This window comes from Actinia tenebrosa, unplaced genomic scaffold (genome assembly GCF_029948245.1).
Source record: "Actinia tenebrosa isolate PJP-AT-01 unplaced genomic scaffold, QUT_ActTen_1.0 PGA_scaffold16__25_contigs__length_10494907, whole genome shotgun sequence".
NCBI lineage: Eukaryota > Metazoa > Cnidaria > Anthozoa > Actiniaria > Actiniidae > Actinia > Actinia tenebrosa.
In genome coordinates, this window is record NW_028292576.1 from 5,521,256 (window position 1) to 5,541,917 (window position 20,662).

Consider the following 20,662-nt stretch of genomic DNA (forward strand, 5'->3'; position numbering starts at 1 on the left):
AATGTGTGTCATTGTTGTGTTTCATGTTCTATACTTTGGTTCTAGTATATTAATAGACTTGGTGTTAATCTTCGGCAAAGTATTTCTTTGCATTTGTCAAAAACTGGAAAGAATAAAAATTTTTTATTGTTAATCAAATTTATCTTGTAATATAATCAGCGTAGTGATATTTTCATCAAACATTTGAAAGAAATAATGCATCAAATGTTTTATCTCGCTGATTCCTTTGATAGAAACCTTCAAATATATGAAACCCTGAAACAACCTCTGGGCTGATCTAAGTTAGGTCATGGCCAACTCACAGATTGAACCCTAAAACAACCTCTGGGCTGATCTAAGTCAGGGCATGGCCAACTCACAGATAGAACCCTGAAACAACCTCTGGGCTGATCTAAGTCAGGGCATGGCTAACTCACAGATAGAACCCTGAAACAACCTCTGGGCTGATCTAAGTCAGGGCACGGCCAACTCACAGATTGAACCCTGAAACAACCTCTGGGCTGATCTAAGTCAGGGCATGGCCAACTCACAGATAGAACCCTGAAACAACCTCTGGGCTGATCTAAGTCAGGGCACGGCCAACTCACAGATTGAACCCTGAAACAACCTCTGGGCTGATCTAAGTCAGGGCACGGCCAACTCACCGATTGAACCCTGAAACAACCTCTGGGCTGATCTAAGTCAGGGCACGGCTAACTTTCAGATATGGATTGACAGCCCTCAAATTTTGTCCATTCAAAAAACATTTCTCAATACTCCATGAAAACTGTGACATCGCTTATATTAAAAGGCTCTCATTTATTTCTAAAATACAAATAGTGAAGTTGATGTGATATTATATAGTAATGATATTACATTTTTAATGGATGATCTTCATGCTTGTAAGTATCCCCTAAAAGATAAACAATAAATTTAAAAAGTCAAAAACGTCACAACAGAATTTCTCTTATTATCAATATAGTCCTTTTTTGAATTCATTATTTACTGCTCTGCTGTGTTCCTTTACAGTATCACAGACTCATTTCCTCAGGGTTAGACTGATTGCAGCTTCTGAATATTCACAAATACCAATGGTAAATGTAAATAATACAATACAATACGGACAAGAACCTTTACTGGAACATGTGAATATTCTACATAAAGCTAGTTCCAAAGGACCAAATCTACTTGGGAATGATATTTTGCCCCTTATTAATTGCTAATAATTGTTAATCATTATTGAAAGGCATTTTCAACAAACTAGGCCTCTCCATGGCTCATACTAATGGAGTTTTTTTACAATTGGGGTACAAGTGGAATACATTTTTTAGCACTCTTTATTTGACGCTTAGCTGAAGTTGTAAAATACTTACGGAAGTTTCATTCTCATGAAGACTCGGCATGTGAAGAAAGAAATCAGCACACAGATCATACCAATGAACAAGAGAAGGAAACGATTCAGCTTGGGCATTCCAGGCGCATTGGACTTGTCTAGAATAATAAACCCAATACCTCCCATGGAGAACAGAAAGCTGGAGGCCAAACCTTCCATAATGTATTGTCCATTAACTCTATATGGCATGAAAGCAACCTATCAACAAGATAGCAATAAAACTTTAATAATAATAAATTTAGAAAAAATCGGATCAAAAGTGGATTCCACAGAGTGGCTCTTCTTCCACTGGATTACAATTGGAATTCAGAAGTTGATTTTTATGAAGTGGGTGAACCTGTAGAAGAAGTAATATTTCAAAGCCAACAATGAGGACTGGACAGGATTTCAAGTCTAAGCAATTAGTTCCAGTCTGAGGCACATGCAAGGACTGGAACTAACTGTGCGGACTTGAAATCATGTCCAGTCCGATATTGGAGGCTTTGAAATGACTTCTCATCTCATTAATTATTCGACTTAGAGTAACTGGAACAAAATTAATTCAGTCCTAGGACTGAATTAATTTTGTTCCAGTTACTCCAGACTGAATGCATTCCTTTCACAGCACTTTACCAGGTTTCAAGTAACATCATGTGACCCAAAAATAGCCCATTGATTGGCTGGTTTACTCATGAATTATTAATGAGTATGAGAAGCAACGAGCAACTCTACTCACATACGACATGAACCCAGGTCTCATTGGTAAGCGGTGAGAACTTTTTTGTTTCATATTTTTTTAAGTGACCATTCTACCAGTTAACTCCGTATGTGGTAAGTGGTGTTATATTTTCAAGGCTTCTATTACCTAAACTTACAATAATTTATGAGCAACGTCAAAACAACAATCCAAAATAGCGCCCTGATACCAGTAAATACCAATCCCACTCGGCTATATATTTTTTGGAATCTAGAGTTTTCATGTGCTGTGATTGGTCAAGGACCCTGTTATATTATGAGACAATATTCACTGCTCGAGCAGTAATTATGAGGTTTTCCAAAGTTTTCCAGAGCAGAAATAATACTAAAACGTTTTTTTTTTATCCTGAATCTCGTCTTTTCTCTGATATAGTGTTATGTGCTGTTAAGCATACATGTACAGGGATGGCAAATTGTTTTTGAAAGTGTAACAGGTATTTTAGAACAATTGATTAAGCACTATTGGATAGTGATAGAAATAGCGCTATGTAACTTATTATTATAATAATTTCTTATAAAATCAACTCACAGGTTTGCTATGGCCATGCTCGTCTGTCGTACTTCCAACACTTGGAGGCTCAACGATTACATCATATATAATTCCTAAAAAAATAATCATTTGATTCCATAAATTTGATACCTAGACCAAAATTCTTGTCTATAAAATGGAATTATTTGATTAGGGATTAAAAATGAATAAAACAGGACTGATTAGAATAGAAAAGAATGGATAAGATCAGACAGGAATCAAATAAAATAGAATAAAGATGATAGAAAAAATAGAATATATACAGCTCTATAAAAAAGGAAGAAAAACAAATATGAAACATCAAATATTTACATCAAAAATTGAAATAGAAATTTCATTTTGTGCATCCTCTTCAAAATCTAAATTATCTTATTTTATTATCTTATTTTACTCAGATTAGAGGAAAAAAAGAAGGCAAAATTTCAGAATCATTAAAGCAACCCCCCCCCCTCCCCTCTCTCACTGAATACATTATTTTGAATTGTTTTTCAACATGCATATATTTTAAAACATGAATTCAAAATGTTTTCCTAATACTATAACACAATAAGATTATGCAATAACAGATGTTTTTAAACGCAAAAAGTAATGCACTCTTTAAAAAAAATACGAGAAAGAGTATCAAACTTTAGCCACGTAAGCTTCAAAAACGTCCAACGAAACTAAAAACAAAACATCCTTTACCTCCTGTAACAAGAAAGTAAGAAAGAAGGATTATAGCAAAGACAACCATTCCTGACGGAGCTTTGAGCCATGTTGGTTTTCTAAGCTTGAGGTTTGGGATTTCTAGGACATTGAATGGTAAACCAACTAGAGACTCCATCTTGTTCTTGTAGAGAGAGAAGAAAGAAGAAAGGGTCCTATGTCTATATAAAACCTCTTATGATTGGTGCATATAAGCCAATCACAATTCTCTATCTAATTGTCCAATTGAAACATTCGTTATAAAAATCACGCCAAGAAAAGAAAGGATTCTATGTCAATATAAAACCTTCTATGATTGATAAATATAATCCAATCACATTCATCCATATCGATTATCCAATTGAAAACTTCGTTATAAAATCACGTTCTGTGTGCTAGTAACATGGTTGTCGAGTCCTGATTGGCTATTTAAATAAAGTTTGTCCAATCGAATGATACGTAAGAACGAAATCACTTTAAAGTTCCACGTGATGTAGACGGATTGTGATTGGTTCGTTGGTGGCAAAGCGCTATTTTCAAATCAGATACACGAGATTCCTTATCTTCTTGTAGACGTTTGGAAGCATCAACCTACTGCTCAAGGTAAGCCTTTTTATTCCGTCTTCTCTTTACCGATCGCTATCCTTTTTGCACAGATACAAATCATGAAGATTACTTTCGAAACCTGACCCTCGATTTTTAAGAGAAATTGCGACGAAGGTAGAGAAAAATTCCTTTGAGTTTCAAGTTTAGCCGTTGGATCTCCGCCATGTTGATTGTTCTTTCACATGCAGCTAGAAATTCTTAGTTAAATTCAAAAAGGATATAAGAACTGTACTAAAAAACTCATCTAGTCTTTAGAACTATGTTTCTATGAAGTCTACTGAAAATAAGAAAACAAATCGGTCTGTGTTAATAGTAGTTTAGCGGAGTCGTCTTCAGGAGCCGAATTCGAACTCCTCTCTTTCAAAAGGATCAAACTCTAATATAAAACTGCTTCTTTGATCTTGTCAACAAAAGATTATTCCCGAAAGCCAAAAATTTTTAATTTTTTTCAAGACATCTTTGTATGTTGTCTTTTTATGTTTTAGGTAAGTTTTGATTCGCACTCTTTCAACATGACTACCATGGAAGATTTTTCAAAGATTGAAAAGATTGGAGAAGGTAAGTCGTATTAATAACTGGTTTCCTATAACAGTTAGCTTGTCTTTTATGATTTGTTAGCTATTATTAAAAGTATTTCTTCGTGCTCTAGGTACATATGGAGTAGTTTATAAAGCAAGGAATAAAAAAACTGGTGAACTCGCAGCGCTAAAGAAAATCCGTCTCGAAGTAGAAGAAGAAGGCGTTCCCTCAACTGCAGTCAGAGAGATTTCGATTCTAAAGGAACTCAAACACCATCCTAACGTTGTTAATCTTCAAAATGTTCTTCATGAGGACTCGAAACTTTATCTTGTATTTGAATTCCTTACTTGTGATTTGAAAAAGTATTTGGACAATACACAAGGACATGTTGATAAGATGCTCGTCAAGGTTCGTAAAAAAAACTTTATCACCCTGCTGTACGATAATAATTCTAAAGGTCTTTATTGCCCTTTATTTTTTTAGAGTTACCTCTACCAGATTACCAATGCTATGTATTTCTGCCATGCAAGAAGAATTCTCCACCGAGATTTAAAGCCACAAAACTTGCTGATTGACTCCAAGGGTCTTATAAAACTTGCTGACTTTGGGTTGGGAAGATCTTTTGGGATTCCTGTGCGCGCATACACCCATGAGGTAAGGCCTGAAAATTTGAATTTACTAGAAAAGTTGAGTTTTTGAAAAATGCGAGGAAACTGAGCAAGAAGAGAAAAAAACGTGGGCATGGGTGGAGGTGAGAAATGTGTTGTTGCATGGGCAAGACATTCTACTCAAAAAATAGGGGGGAAACATAAAATTTATATTTTACAACCACCACTCCCTCTGTGGGGCTCTTCCGTGAGGTTCCCTCCACACGCACTACCACTACATTCTATATTTACAACATACAACACTCGACTCACATGTTGATTTTTATGGAGAGAGGAAATCAGAAAGCCCTGAGAAAATTTTTGTGGCAAGGGAGAGAACAACACTTCAAACGAACTCAACTCACGTCACTCAACTCAGTCTGAGCTGAGACTTGAACCCAGACCACAGCAACGAAAGGCAAGCAGTAAACCACTAGGCCACCCATGCCGCCCTGAACTCATCCCTATGCTAACTAGTAAACATTCTAGGGAATGGCCAAGTTTTGATTTTTCGTTATCATCTATAGGTTGTAACTCTATGGTATCGTCCTCCGGAGGTTCTTCTGGGCAGTCAACGTTATTCATGCCCCATGGATATCTGGGGTGTTGGATGTATCTTTGCTGAGATGGTTACGAAACGACCACTTTTCCATGGTGATTCTGAAATTGATCAACTATTCCGTATTTTTAGGTAAGTGGTGGTTAGCTTGAGGTGGTCCATTGTCAAGTGAAGCTGTGTTTCTCAGAATTTATTAGTCTATTGAATTTCACATTTTACTCTGACAAAGGACTTGAACAATCAAAAAATTAATCTAGTTCCAGCCTGGGTTTAAGTTTCCTACCCATCTAAAAAAAGTTCCTTTTTTCACGAGGGTAGCACTTAATAAACAGTGGCTAACAAACCTGTGGCCCTCATTCCATGATCGAATTTGAATTTAGGAATTGATTTTTGGGGAGGGAGGAAAACCAGAGGACCTGGAGAAAAACCCTCGAAGCACAGGAGAGAACCAACAAACAACTCTACTCATATACAACACCGAGCACGGCGGGACTTGAACTTGGGTTGCACTGGTGAGAGGCGAGCGCTCACACCGCTACACCACCAGTGCTTCCCTACTTGTCGTATTCTACACATCAACTCAGTCCCAAAGAAGTACCCGCTTTTACAAATAAGATATCACACACCTGAATTTATAACAGAATTATTCAATAAACAATAAAATTTGTCTTAACAGAATTTTAGGGACCCCAACAGACGAACACTGGAAAGGCATTACTCAATTGCCAGACTACAAGAAGAGTTTTCCAAAGTGGGAAGGAATTGGTCTTCGAGCAGCTGTGCCAAATATTTGCGAAGATGGATTGGAACTTTTAGAGGTTGGTAACTTTGTAACTTCATTTCTGACATGTATTTTTGGGTCTCATGAGGAAATATAAATTTGAATTAAAGAAAATTCATGCTGCATTTTGGTAGTGGTAGAGTAAAATGTCATCATGCAAACGGCCTATTTCGAACTGAGTTTCACTCATTCCCTAGAGTGTTATTTCTTTCTAAACTAATTACACTGTCTCCTCTCCCTAGATGATGCTCAAGTATGATCCTGCCAAACGAATTTCAGCCAAAAGAGCCATCAAACACAGATACTTCCATGATCTTGACATAGACTCCCTACCACCAACACCAGAAACGTGGTCATTGAGTTAGAACACTCAAAAAATCACTACATCTAAAATATTCAAATGCTAGTTATAGTGTACATAATATCTTCATCTTGATACTGTATACATGTACCAGAATTTCAGTCCCTCCGACTGAGGTTCTAATGATTTTCTTTTGATTTTTTCAATTTTAACTGTACACTAAATATCAATTTTTATTTGTAATTATATTTTGTTCCAATTTGTATTATGTTATTCATAGACTGTTTCTTCTTTTCTCTTTATTCTATATAATCTTTGCATATTTTTTGTCTTCTATTGTAAATAACTGTCTTTATCAATGAAGTATAACAATGAATGCTTTAGAAGTTATTGAATAACTTTGAACTAAAACATTAACTAAGTTTCAATTTACTCTTGTGCATTTATGAAAGAAATATCCTCAAGGAATATTCACAATACTCCTATTTAGGGTTCACCTTTGCTCAGACTTAGCCTTTGTTGTGTACATTTAATGCTCTTGTACATACTATGGAACGAGTTGATTAAAATGCCAGTTTTTGGTTGAATAGCTAAATATCATAACGCACAACCGAGACTAAGGCTGAGCAAAGAGAACTCAAAGCTGGAGTATTGATGGGTTTGTAAGATCTAAATGAATATCTTTTTTGCAGCTTTTTCCCTTGGAAAATTTCAAGTTTGTATTATTCTTCCCTTCATAAACCTAGCTAGCTAGCTACAACTTATAAATGCTCTCATGGCTTGTCCCATCTTGATCAATATCTATTATGCTGTATATCCATGTTTATATGACTTTGTTCAGCTAAATTAAAGGACAAAAATGTTGAATTTATTTTCAGCTTCACTACTGTATCAATCAATATACACATATAGCCTTATATAACTACAAGTAATGCAAATTGCGTTATTTTTTTGTAAATATATTCCTGCAAATAACAAAGTTAACACTATAATTAAAATCTCCAAGTGGCACAAATTGACAAACAAGTGTAGGCATATAATAGCATAAGACGTAAATTATGGCCAATGAGCGTGCCAGATTTATGATATTCACTTATGTAAAAATACTAAAGTGCTGACAGTCTGTTTTGCATCTCATTGCAATTTGAAATGTGATTAGAATGATGTACTCAACATCACTTCCATCTTACTCTGAAAAAAAAAACACTTGCAAATTGGGAAAAAGAGTTTATTCGAACGTCTTTTAAAATCACGATGCATACAACATCAAGGACCAGCACCACAATTCTTCTTTTCAAAATATTAATTATTAAATCCATACACTTTAATAAGAAGTACATGAGAATATTATGTGTATGTGATAATCCAGTGATTTTCCTTGGACTGTGAAATAGTCAGTACAGGGCTTAAAATAACTGCAGGACATCTGACAATTATAGGGACCTTTAGATCCAACAACGAGTATGAGATTGAGTACGAGTTTTAAAATTGTTCCTGTGCATGTGGTTAACACTAAATCGTAGTTGATTCCCGATTTTTTACGATGTAAAGTTTCAATCTACGTACATGATCATGACTACAAAAAGATAATGCCTCGCTTTACAGCTGTAAAAGTTAAAACCTCGTACTTGTTCTTGTACTCGTCATCGCATCTAAAGGTCTCTAATGTCCACCAGAATTGACCCTTCTCAAAAGTATTGTGGATGCAAGGATGGAATCCATGGCATTTCTTTGTATTTCCATGTTAGCCTTGCATTCAAGACAATTTTAAGAAGGTGCATTGGAACTTGTCCTGTCAAATTTTTTCTTTATCAGTAATTTTGACCAGGTAATGTTGACTGCCAGAATCGAGGTATAATAAAATTATATGACAAAGCTAAAACTAATTAGGCCTGTCATTATGGCTGGTGACTTACTGACTAACTTTAAGCCCTGCAGTAGACTATTAGATGAGGTAAGTACATCTTATTTCCATAGCTTTGACTATTATACAATAGAGGCTTTGCGCCAGCATGTGATAGCAGTCATGACAGGAGGCATGACAATAGAGTCTTTCCCCCCTTGTAAACTGAATTCTACCTAATGTAAATCAGCCTCTTGTCATGGCTGCTATCACGTGATGGTGCAAAGCCTTTTAAACTTCTAACTCTTTCCACAGTTAAACAAAATTACCCTAGCTATACATATGTGAGGGTTACACTAAAATGAAAAAAAAATCCACCAAGAAACTTGAATATTATTTAAATAGATATTCCATTTTCTTTCCATTTGACCAAAGGACTTGCGTTCAACGCACATCAAACTATTCAGACCCTAGTTATCAGCAGTTATTGAAAAATTGTTGTAAAAATTGAATTGAATTTATTGCAGACTCATATTATGTGTCAATTATTTTATGCAAAAGTAAAGCCAGCGACATGATAAGTGTTGTAGACCTTCTCCATGGCAACAATGTAGGCAGCTGTTCTGATGTCCAGTCCAAGGTTGTATTCTTCTGCACATCTCATTAGTTGCTGCAGGATTGGAAATAAAAACATATTAAACTTAAAAAAAACAATAATTCATGAAGGAAACACAATAGAAATCATGACCATGAAGGAGGTTTTATATCTGATATAGATTCGTCTTCATTTGCATTTGGTTCATTTCGTAAAGAATTCAGTACAATATGAGAACATACATCATCAGTTTTTTAAGCCATTCAGGGTTCTATCTGTGAGTTAGCCATGCTCTGACTTAGATCAGCCCAGAGGTTGTTTCAGGGTTCAATCTGTGAGTTAGCCATGCCTTGATTTAGATCAGCCCAGAGTTGTTTTTAAGGGGTTTATCTGTGACTGTTTAGCAGTGTACTGACTCAAGCTCTGTTTATAAAATACTCGATGGCCATGTAGTTTACTCCATGTATAGGATAAATTTCGAACTGGTGCCAATATATTCTATAAGTAATTACTCGTCTTCCCTTTAACAATTTTCCATTTTATGATGATAAATAAATAGCTAACCTTAGCAGATCTTTCCATGGTAAATTCTAATCCAGAGTGGACAATGTCTCTCTCTGATGCTCCCTGAAAAACAATACAAGACCATTAAAGATGCTTATACTTTGACTAGTGACTGTAAAATGACGGCAGATATTATTACCCAGTTACCATACTATTTTTATTTTCATGTACTTGCTGATCAAGCAAAAAATTATAACAGGTTTATTAAGGAATGGTTAATACTTAGTGTGTGTACATATCAAGTTCTGGATGCAAGGCGGGAGGTTAATAAGCATGAAAGAAGCGTAACAGTCTTATGAGGCATAGCCGAGTGCAACTCTAGCTTCTTGAGTGTTTAACAACCTCCCAAAGGTCATTCAGATTTGGATATACGCACAACTGAGCATTGAGCATTGCTTTTATAACATAGCAAAACCTTTGAAAAATACAATGCACTACTCAATTATGTCAGTATGCACTATCCATTTTTAAATGCATGCTCACGCAAGCTAATTAACCAATCAGAGTGCATGTCATATCGTGGCTACGTTATAATGGACAATATAATATAAACAACCATCAATCAAATGAATCACTACATTAGGAAAGGTATATAAACCATAACTGTAGAAAGGTACATGGAAATAATTCATTTGCTAGCATTCGTGTAACCTTGTGCCCTGAGTATGTGGCCTGAAGTCAGGGAGATAATATATTAAATAAAATTTAGGTTTACTTACAGAAATTTGCTCCTGGAAAGCTGTAGATGGTCTGACTGGTATTGGTCCTGAGCCAAAATGATTTTCTAAGCTTTTCTGTACACTCTCTGTATACAATGAACAAACATAAAGATTATAACCATATTGTTTCGAGTCTCGCCGGGCTCAAGATGTGAGCACAGTTGTTTGTTGGTTCTCTCCTTATACTTTGAAAGGTTTTTCTCTTGTTTTTTTTTTTTTTTTTTTTTTTCCCTCACAAAATGAACTAATACAAGAAACTTGTCAAAGCATGCGAAAGAACCGACAAACAATTCTGCTCACATACAAGCCCAAGACCAGCAGGACTCGAACCCGTGATGCATTGGTACGAGCCAATTCAGTAGCAGCACACAACACCACCGTTTTTATAATAAAGAACTATTATTATCATATATAGGTGAATAACAAAAATGAGAACAAAAGTTAAGTACTCTAACACCAATCTTCTAAATGCTAGTACATCAGATTTGAACCTTTTGTACAACTAGGCATTTAAATTTCTTCTTATCCTGGTCATTTGTTGCATTCAACACACCCGTGCAGTCCCAACTACTGTAGTATTAGCAGGTTAACCACAATATTCCTAATTATTTTACCATTATTAATATTGTGTTCTTACCCAATAAATGGTAGTTAGACTCCTTCTCATACTTCCATGTCAAACGTCCAAAACTAACATGATTAATGTTCTTGAGCCATTCAAAGTATGACACTGTTACACCACCAGCGTTAAGATAAAGATCCTGAATATATCATGGAAAATAGTTGTTATAGATCAACACTTCAAGGAATGAGGGGTACCATTTAAAATTGTTAAAATTGGGAAGCATGGGTGGCGTAGCAGTGAGGGCGCTCGCCTCTCACCAATGCGATCCAGGTTCGAGTCCCGACCAGTTCTGAGCAGTGTTGTATGTGAGTAGAGTTGTTTGTTGGTTCTCTCCTGTGCTTCAAGGGTTTTCTGGATTCTGTTAATCCCATTATTTTTTTTTTTTAATTATTATTTTTTATTATTATTATTATTATTATTATTATTATTATTATTATTAATAAATCCTGGTTCACACTAAAGTTGGATTCCAAAACCAACTTACGTAGACTCATAGTGTACTCACCGGAAGGACAAGTTGTTTATTTTCAATAAATATTTTATCAGCTTCAGGTGTAGTTGGTCCATTGGCACCCTCTGCAATGATCTGAATAGGATTACAGAAATTTCATGAATATAGCAAATACTAACCAATGAAAACTTCAAATAGACTAATTGAATCCTCACTGATTGCTGATCAATGATCATTATTGTTAATCCTTAATAATCCTTAATAATCATTACCTTTGCCTTAATCCTAGGGGCATTCTTCTTGGTCAGTTGTTTCTCATTTGCGGCAGGCACAAGGATGTCACACTGTGCTTCAAGTAGATTTTCAGCAGGCTACAACAAACAATCAAACAAAAGTAAGTCCACGATATTATTTTTATCACATGGGAAGCAAGGGTTGCTTTATAGTGGAGAGAGGGCTTCCTCTCACTAATGACACCTGGGATTCAGTCCTGCTGGTCTCGGTGTCCTATGTGAGTAGAGTTGCTTGTTGGTTCTCTCCTGTTTTGTACCTGTTTTTCTCTGCCACAAAATTCAGCTTCTAAATGTCATTGAAATTCAGTGGATGAAGAGCCACTCTGGAGAATGCACTGTTAAGTTCCACTTATATATTTATCACATAAGATAATGTAATGTAAACACGGTATACAAGATTCACAAGTAAATCTCAGGGGCGGATCCAGGGGTGGTAATATAGGTGACTAGTCACCCCCCTTTTCCTCGAATTTCTCAGTATATCGTTAGTAACAGTCACCCCCTTTTCCTTGAATTCCTGGTAAAACCTTTGTAATATAGTCACCCCTCTTCTAAAATTCCTGGATCTGCCCTTGAATCTTCAATAGAAATGTTCTTACTTTGGCACCAGGGAAACCAACTATTGTTCCATTTTCCTGACAAAAAATAGAAGAAAGAAATTTTTAGAATTGTAGAGCTTCATACAGCAGTTTTTACCTCATTACACAATCCCCATAGTTAGAGAGTTGCCCCTTGAAATTTGGTTTGGCTACGGATTATTTAACAGAAGTAAATACCAAGTTTCAGCATGTCGCCAAAGGGATGTTACTCAGTGCAATTTCATTCTGAAACTTGTTCCCGACTGAAGTTTCAGTTGCACAAGTAGAAAGCAGTTCTACTTTTTGTGAAACTTTCTTGCAACGAAAGTTTCACAAAGCCAAAATTGCACTGTGTACCGTATGATACTGGTTGCAGTATAGTTTCTGATTTATAAGCTTACAAAAATAAACTGATTTCCTTCAATACTATTACTTACCAACATGTAGTTTTCCAGTTCTTTGGGATCAATCCCTTCAGGGTTCTCGATACTTCCATCTCGTTCAATGACTCCCACACACCTGGCACCAGCTCTGTGTAGATATCGGCAACTGTGCAATCCGACATTACCAAATCCCTGACAAAATCAAAGAAAAATCATTTGTAACCCTCCTATGCTTTGATGATTTTTTCCAGGTTCTCCTTTTTTTTTTTTTTTTTTTTCCAGGTTCTCCTATTTTGACCCCCTCAACAAAAATCAATCACGTTTGTACGCCACTGGCTGAAAAACCTGCTTAATCACTATCCACCACCACAAGTTGTAGACACTGAGTTTCACTGGTCGGCACTAGGGTTCCCCCCTCCTTAATAAGCTTATTCCACCTTATATACTATGCTTTAAGAGTGCTTGTTATTAACCTAACCTGAACAATGAAAGTCTTGTCTTTCAATCCAGGTTCCAATCCAACCATGTTAGCATATTTTTCTAAGATGAACAGCAAGATTGAATTAATGTCATGTCTCGAAGATGATTACCCTACTCATATGTCGACTTTCATGGCTATCTAAACTTCACTTTCTTATTAAAGCACAGGGGTGGATCCAAGGAGTGGCAACTGGGGGCTGAATCCACCAGCCATCAAAATTTTAGTTAAGTTTCTTGAAGTGGAATAAAAAGCATAAATTATTTCGTACTATGTTTTCAAGTTCTGTAGTATCATTTGCCAAAAGTGGTAAAAATATTTTTGCTTGGATCCGCCCCTACAGCACGATAACGTGCGGGAAATCATACAATTTGCAGTGCCTCTTGACGAAGTAGGTTTTGGTGGGCATCAATCAAGGCATTTCTATGACATTCCATAAGCACTGGCCCTTGATAACTTTGTGTTTTTTAACTATATGATGGAAACACTTTAAATGACATCCACTACAACCCTATTTTGTTGCAACAGCAAATGGTAGGATTTCACACTAGTGATTGAGGAGTGCTGTAATATATCAAGACATACACTTAAATACATTCCATGGATTCATTTTGACTGTATACAACTACGGTCACATGCATCTCATGAGAATTAAGAGTTGTCACTGATTTAGATCGTTCACTGTTGTTCGTTCATTGAATGTTGGTCAGCATTGAATGCCACACCTCTTATGATAGTCCACTCACCAGAATCAAGGAAATTTTGAATTCCATGGAAAACTCCCTGTTGAATAATTCAAAGCAAAGTGTGAAACAAGTTAGCATTGTCTTTAATGCTACATGCTAATCGAGACAGCAGTTGCAACATGGAAATAAGACAATATACTGCTTTCATTCAAATAAAACCATACAGTACGTAGGTAAAGGAACATTGAAACAACAAAGAGGGACGAGAAAATGATTTATTTGATTGACAGCAGTCTATTGGGTGATTTCACAGAGCACAATGAAACAGTCACTACAATCTCATACCCAGAGCCCACGTTCCTCTTGGTCAGTACCGAGAAACGAGAGGCTCTGGTTGTAACCGATTTTTTGAGCATTCCTATTGGTCCGGGGGGAAAACAATAGAAAGATTCGTTCCGGAAATAAAATAGCTAACAGACTCAAAAATATCAGGAAATAAGTGGATTTTTCAAGCACTAAATTGGTTTGGATCAAACTCAAAATTTGCTAGAATGTGGTACGATAATCAATCTTTCGCATACCCGAAGTAGATCAGAAGGAGACTGGAATTTAAGCGAATTTTCACGAGGATTAGTATGAGTCGAGTTGGCGGCCGATCACTCTTGCATTTGTCGTGATGATTTGAACTCAAAAAAACGTGTTAAAAACTCACAAAAATAGCACAAGCAGTTAGTACTCGGGTGAAAAATTTACTAAATAAACTATAAGATGGCAAAGGATAAATAATTTAACTTCTATATTCAAGCTAAAAAGGTCAAAAATTGATTACCGTTTGATCGAAACAATTTGAATCCCTGAAGATCAAAAGTAGCCCAAACATCAGCTTACCTGTTATATTAAGGCATGCGCAGTTGAAACTTCTGGTCCGAAATTCACGGACCGGAAGCCAACTGAAAATCGGTTACAACCAGAGCCTCTCGTTTCTCGGTGCTGACCATGAGGAACGTGGGCTCTAGGCACGAGATTGCAGTCACTAGTAAGGATTAACTTTTTATTGAATTTAAATTTTCTTTATTCTTACCCTTCCAGTGGCAGACACTCTTCCGTGAATTCCACCCAAATGGATTGGTTTGCCAGTCACTGATGCATATGCATTCAAGTTACCAAATCCTACAGAAGTACGCACATACCGTATTAACTAGTTTAAGCATCACCCACAATTAAACGCTGCCCTCAAATAAGAGCAGAATTTAAGAACAAAATTGTTAATGTGTAGTTCCAGAAATTATCCATACCCACCCCACAGAGGAATTTGGAATTTCCGAAGAGTAGGGGGGTCAGGGAAAGGACAAAAATTACAGAGTTTGTGTGGAAGAAAATTGTAATTTCCAGGGGACAGGGGGGTGTCTTTAAAATATTCCTCCGTGAGGGGGGTATGGATAATTTTTGGAACTACAAAATAAGCACCACCCATGAATAAGCACCTCTTTTATCCATACAAAAAAACATTGGTATTTTGTATATTTTAAATTTTCGTATTCACTTTGTATTAAAAATCATTGGTTACACAATCATGATGTATATGGTAATAGTTAAAACACATTTTTTTAAAATTAAGCGCTGACCTTTAATAAACGCCGCCCTAGGATAAACGCCGCCTCAAATTAATGCCAAATATGAAACCCAAAGTATTTTATAAGTGCCGCAGAGTTTAAACAACTAAATAGGGTGTAGGAAAAACTTCAAAAATAAACAAGTTAGGGACAAAAATATCTAAATAATGTACAACTGTTTGACTTTCTTTTACATATCACCCCAAAAAACAACTTTGATAAGCACAATTTATTACCAAGTGTCATGTCATAGGAATCGGCCATCCAGCTCATTTCTCTTGCGCCGGTACCCATGTCTGGTGCTGGCACGTCCATTCCTGGTCCAATGAAGTTCTTCTTGGCTAATTCCATTGCAAATCGTCGAGTGATTTTTTCTAATTCAATTTCCTAAAAACATTAAACAGAAAGATTTTTGGAATTTTGTGTAAGTGGAATACATCTTCTTCTAAGAAATATTTTTTCATCTTAATTATTATCATTCTTAACTCTTATTTTCATTGCATCGTTAAACAATATTAAATAATAATTAAGTACACTGTAATATGAGTCTGGGTCTTAGAGAAATCGGTGGATGAGATGTGTGTTATTTCTCTCTTGTTGCAAATACAATTCACCCTTTCGGCGCTAGCCATCACGTGGTATAAATTGTTTGGATTGTGTTATGGTCACCAAGAAGTTCGGACATTGTTCTTGGATTTCCGTACAAATGTGCTGGCTTTAAATGAACTATTTACTTGGTTTGTTTAGTTAGTTCTCTAAATACAAGTAAAATATCATTTTTCTAACTTGATTGAAGCTTTTCTTACTGCTGTTAAAAAAGTGTTTATGACAAGACGGCTATTGCCGAAAAGGTGAATTGTGTTGGAAGCCTTGGCCGAACCAACACTCAGGGTTTCAAAATATCCAAGTAGCATCTGCTTCCTTTGCTCTAAAATATATGATTATTATATGACTATAATAACTTACAGAATATTCTCTTGGGTCAATTCTGATGCCACCCTTAGCGCCACCAAACGGCACATCTACCACAGCACACTTGAACGTCATAAGTGTAGCTAAAGCTTTCACCTCATCCAAGTCAACATCTCCACTATACCTGATACCTGAAGGTTAAAGTAAACATTAATACTATGATTTCCACTATACTATTCAACAATTATTATTATTATTCACCGAAGGCAAAGTGATTATCACTGGATTATATTTGTATACAAGCTGTGAGTCTTCCAGAGGTGAGCCAATTTCAGGAATTATGACGGCAGAGCCAAGAGGTAATACACATAAAGATAATTCAATTTAAGTGCGGACATTAAAAACCAAGCAACAGTTCTATTGTTTATACTTGCTCTTCGCCAGAAATTTCTTGAAAAGTAAACTTTTTTGCCACATTTTTATCCATAGTTTCCTTTTTTTTTTCATATGTTTTCGTAGTAAATGATTTTTATATTAGTAATTTTCTCTTTATTTTACTCCATTTCCATTTTACCCTTTATCATTTATAATGTAAGAGTTAATTACCTCGAACGGAGGCAATAAGCCACATACATCCCGAGGGCCGCAGGCCCGAGGGATGTATAGGCTTATTGCCGACGTTCGAGGTAATTAAGTATCTTATTTATCAATTGAGAAGGTTTTCTATCAAATGTTGCTCATTATAAATGCAAACGGTCTATATATAGTTATCAACCGAGTTAATAACTATATATTGACCTCGCATTTATAATGAGGGTTATAATGAAAATAAAGCCTTGTGAATAACAAAGAAAACCGCGTCAATTGATAAATAAAATATAGATAGATCCCTATTTGGTTTGGCTGTCAAGTTTGGCGGCATCTTGTTCATGGGGCGGCATATATTATTTTACATTCAGCTGCATCGCTGCGTTGTCCGCATGAACGTGTTGTCTCTGAGCTTCACAGTTAAATTTACATATAGTTCATTTTAATCTTGATGTAAAGTTTTATTATACTATAGTCAATTTCTCTAATAAGTTCGTGTTGATAGTTGTTATTTCATATATTTTTTTATCAGTGTATCTTACCTCCTTTGCATGGCTTCCTATGGTGGCTGTGCTGGGCTCGGTATCCTCTAATCATTTCATACTCTCCATTGTCACGCTTGATTGGGAACGTCACAGACAACACATCTTGACATGGTTTCATAGTATCAAGGATTCCTAATGTATATTTTCAATGTATTAGTTGTGCTTTAGAGTGTAAGCACTACATACATATATGAAACATTAGTGAATATAGCAGATTAATAATTGATTAATAATGGCAAGTTGCCGCCATATATTAGTTTTAGCTTAGTCATACCTTATGTCTAGCTCACCATCACTAGTCAAAATGACCGGCAAAGCAAAGACTTGACTAGACAAGTTCTATTTCTTGCCAGACATGCATTGTTATATATATTGGCCATCACCATTATTATAAGCACTGTTTTAGTACTAAATAGAACTGATAAAACAATAGGAAAAAATAGGTATTGCTCTATTTGGTTCTATTAAGTGCAAAATAAATTCAGTACTGTACAAAGATTGTACAAGACCTGGCCTAGCTCTTATATGAAGATTTTAAAAGAATTGCGTTAGATTATTGTTGACAACTTTCTTTAAACCTAGATCGACACCATTAATAAACAAACAAGTAAAATTCATGGATAATTCCAAATTTCAAGCTTTTAAGAATGAGTATTAACCATCTGATCAAGAAAGTTTGAATTCAAAAACGATATTCTTTGAATGGATAGAATTAATAGAGTCAATTATATCAAGGATTAATTTTTCAAAATCGTACAAAGTGTTTCAAAAGAGACGCCGATGAACGTCAACAAAGATGACAAATATTAGGCAATCGCACATCAGAAAAGCGTTCTCAACAAGTGTAGATGACATAAAGTCTCGTGAGGTCAATAGTCATATCGAAATTTAAGAGTTTCTCTGTTCGATAAAAGTATGTTTTTGATGTGTAAAACAACCTTGATATCGAAGAAACGACTGTGTTTAATAAGCCTGCAAAATTCCCGTTTCAACCCAAAGTTAATCGCGTCTGTTATCTCTTTTGAATTCAGATTGTACTTTAACCAAAACATTGTACAATAATCCTCGAAATCTTGATATAATGAAGTCTTTAAGGAGATTCTATGGCGTTTCTGGTTCGTATTTCTACAAGTGAATGTCGATGACTTCACGTGGCAAATCGAATGCAAAAAGCCGGTTCTTGACAACAGAAAGAATGCGAACGAAAAACATCTAAAAATCTCAACAAACCTCGAATCTTGTGCTTCCTGTTCTCATGAGGAGCCCGTTTAGTGCCCGGAGGTTCTGGTCGTGTTAAAAGCCTGTGTTCAACGTAGGTTCTTGCTTTATCTAAGAACAGTTCACACATTTGAGTGAAGGAAGGTTCCTCGCCTTGACCGGCCTCGGTACTTGAAAGACGAACTGAGGACACAGTTTTGGCGATCGAAGCTGGTCTAATACTCCCAGGCAAGCTTGGACGCATGAAGCGCACACTTGACGCCCGTAGCATTGTAAAAGGTTGAAAAAACTAGGGTTTTTAGAGTGATTTTTAGATAGTATTGCGGCAGAGAGACAAGTAATCCAAAGATATGATCTCACAATCACGTACTTAATGGCCCAGGATCACGCGGTAATAGAACCATGGGAGGGGCTGGGGGCGTGTCTTGCCTTATAAGGAAGTGCGACCGGAAGTAAATGTGAAATTAGAAGTGGAAGGGGAAGTACGTCACGTGTTATTAAGTGCCTGTCTCACAAACTTAGTTACTTGGTGGGGTATAGAATTTTTTTAAAGACCCCCTCTCCTACCCCCAGAAATTCCAATTTTTTTCCATAGAAAGTCAGTAATCGTTCTTTCTCTAACCCCCCCACTCCCCCAGGGGTATGGATACTTATAGACACTTATTCCTGGCCCTTTAGAGACCATTATAGAGGTTCCAGTGTACTTGTCTATGTCAAGTCCACTGTTGGATGTCAAGGTTTAACTGACTTGCAGCAATATGCAATTATATATATATTTCAAGTGCATGAACTTTACAATATTCATTTCTATCAGAAAAAAAAAACATTCAAAAATGTTCATTACTATCAAGTGCAATCCTACATGATTTCGTGCTGATGAAATATAATTATTCTACTAGATTCATTTCCATATGATAGAAAATAACATTCATTTACTAATACACTCAACAAAATTACTCGATTCTGATTGGACAAGAGGAATACAATTAAATCCCAAATTGTACTCAGTGCCAATTAAGTTGCTCAATTTTGTTGAGCATATTGTAAACAAAAAATCGCACAATCTTCTCATACAATTCAGAATTGATACTGTACTCGTGGTGTTTTGAAAGTTTCAAATTGGACTCGTCTATAAAGGGCTCGTCCAATTTTGATAACTTTCAAAACATCACTCGTACCTTTGTATTCCAAATTGTGCATGGGGTCATGTGATTACCTATACAATTATAATCAATTATATATACATTGTTATGAGTACTTTTGAGAATGACGCCTGATGACGTCGAAACGTTGAGAAAATTGGATCAAACTTGTTGCCACAAATTTTATAATTACAGTACAACTTGAATTATATTCAACTAACAAAATCTAAATAACATTGATTGATTCTGTAATGTATTGCTTTTCAGTCTTGCCTTTTCCACTCTTTTTGGCATTTAGTTGTACACTTTACAGCGTTTTAATGGATAAAATCTCACTTGGTTCAGTGATGAACATTTGAGGGCTGTTTCTTAGTTTATCTGATCATAGCGGTCAGCATAATCAGTGAAAGTACTGAACACTCCGCCAGTTGTAGTAGAATAATCCGATTCAGGACTACTTCCCTTAAAGCACAAAATAGCACTGAAGACAGTACTCAGAAGAGAAAGAATAACTCCAACGCAGAGCAGTATCGTGCGATAGTACTTATTCTCCGAAAAAAGCCCTCCGGTGTAGTCCTCAGCTTTATTGTTGCTATTACTATATCCGATCATTAGGCCAAGGAACACCAAAGACAACAACGTAGTTAAGAGAGAAAGAACAAAATGGCTGTACTTTATGACGTATTTTAGGCAAAC

General features: G+C 36.0%; 3 protein-coding genes across 3 annotated transcripts; 1 reads left to right on the forward strand and 2 right to left on the reverse strand.

Annotated features, from left to right (window-relative positions):
- Positions 1–778: 778 nt before the first annotated feature.
- LOC116298532 (oligosaccharyltransferase complex subunit ostc-B) lies at positions 779–3,492 on the reverse strand. The gene is made up of 4 exons (XM_089031118.1): positions 3,321–3,492; positions 2,637–2,710; positions 1,353–1,570; positions 779–892 (listed from the first exon to the last, which is right to left on the reverse strand). The coding sequence occupies exons 1-4, from the start codon at positions 3,457–3,459 to the stop codon at positions 874–876; spliced, it is 450 nt and encodes a 149-aa protein (XP_088887244.1). The 5' UTR covers positions 3,460–3,492; the 3' UTR covers positions 779–873.
- Positions 3,493–4,403: 911 nt separating this feature from the next.
- Positions 4,404–7,604, forward strand: LOC116298535 (cyclin-dependent kinase 1-A). Its single transcript, XM_031707031.2, has 6 exons — positions 4,404–4,484; positions 4,576–4,853; positions 4,929–5,099; positions 5,620–5,783; positions 6,328–6,469; positions 6,675–7,604. The coding sequence occupies exons 1-6, from the start codon at positions 4,439–4,441 to the stop codon at positions 6,795–6,797; spliced, it is 924 nt and encodes a 307-aa protein (XP_031562891.1). The 5' UTR covers positions 4,404–4,438; the 3' UTR covers positions 6,798–7,604.
- Positions 7,605–7,947: 343 nt separating this feature from the next.
- Positions 7,948–19,194, reverse strand: LOC116298534 (glutamate dehydrogenase, mitochondrial). The gene is made up of 15 exons (XM_031707030.2): positions 18,837–19,194; positions 17,604–17,738; positions 16,528–16,664; positions 15,798–15,948; positions 15,030–15,118; positions 14,009–14,045; positions 13,263–13,324; positions 12,839–12,976; positions 12,423–12,458; positions 11,803–11,901; positions 11,585–11,665; positions 11,092–11,215; positions 10,455–10,540; positions 9,736–9,798; positions 7,948–9,246 (listed from the first exon to the last, which is right to left on the reverse strand). The coding sequence occupies exons 1-15, from the start codon at positions 19,093–19,095 to the stop codon at positions 9,127–9,129; spliced, it is 1,617 nt and encodes a 538-aa protein (XP_031562890.2). The 5' UTR covers positions 19,096–19,194; the 3' UTR covers positions 7,948–9,126.
- Positions 19,195–20,662: the final 1,468 nt, after the last annotated feature.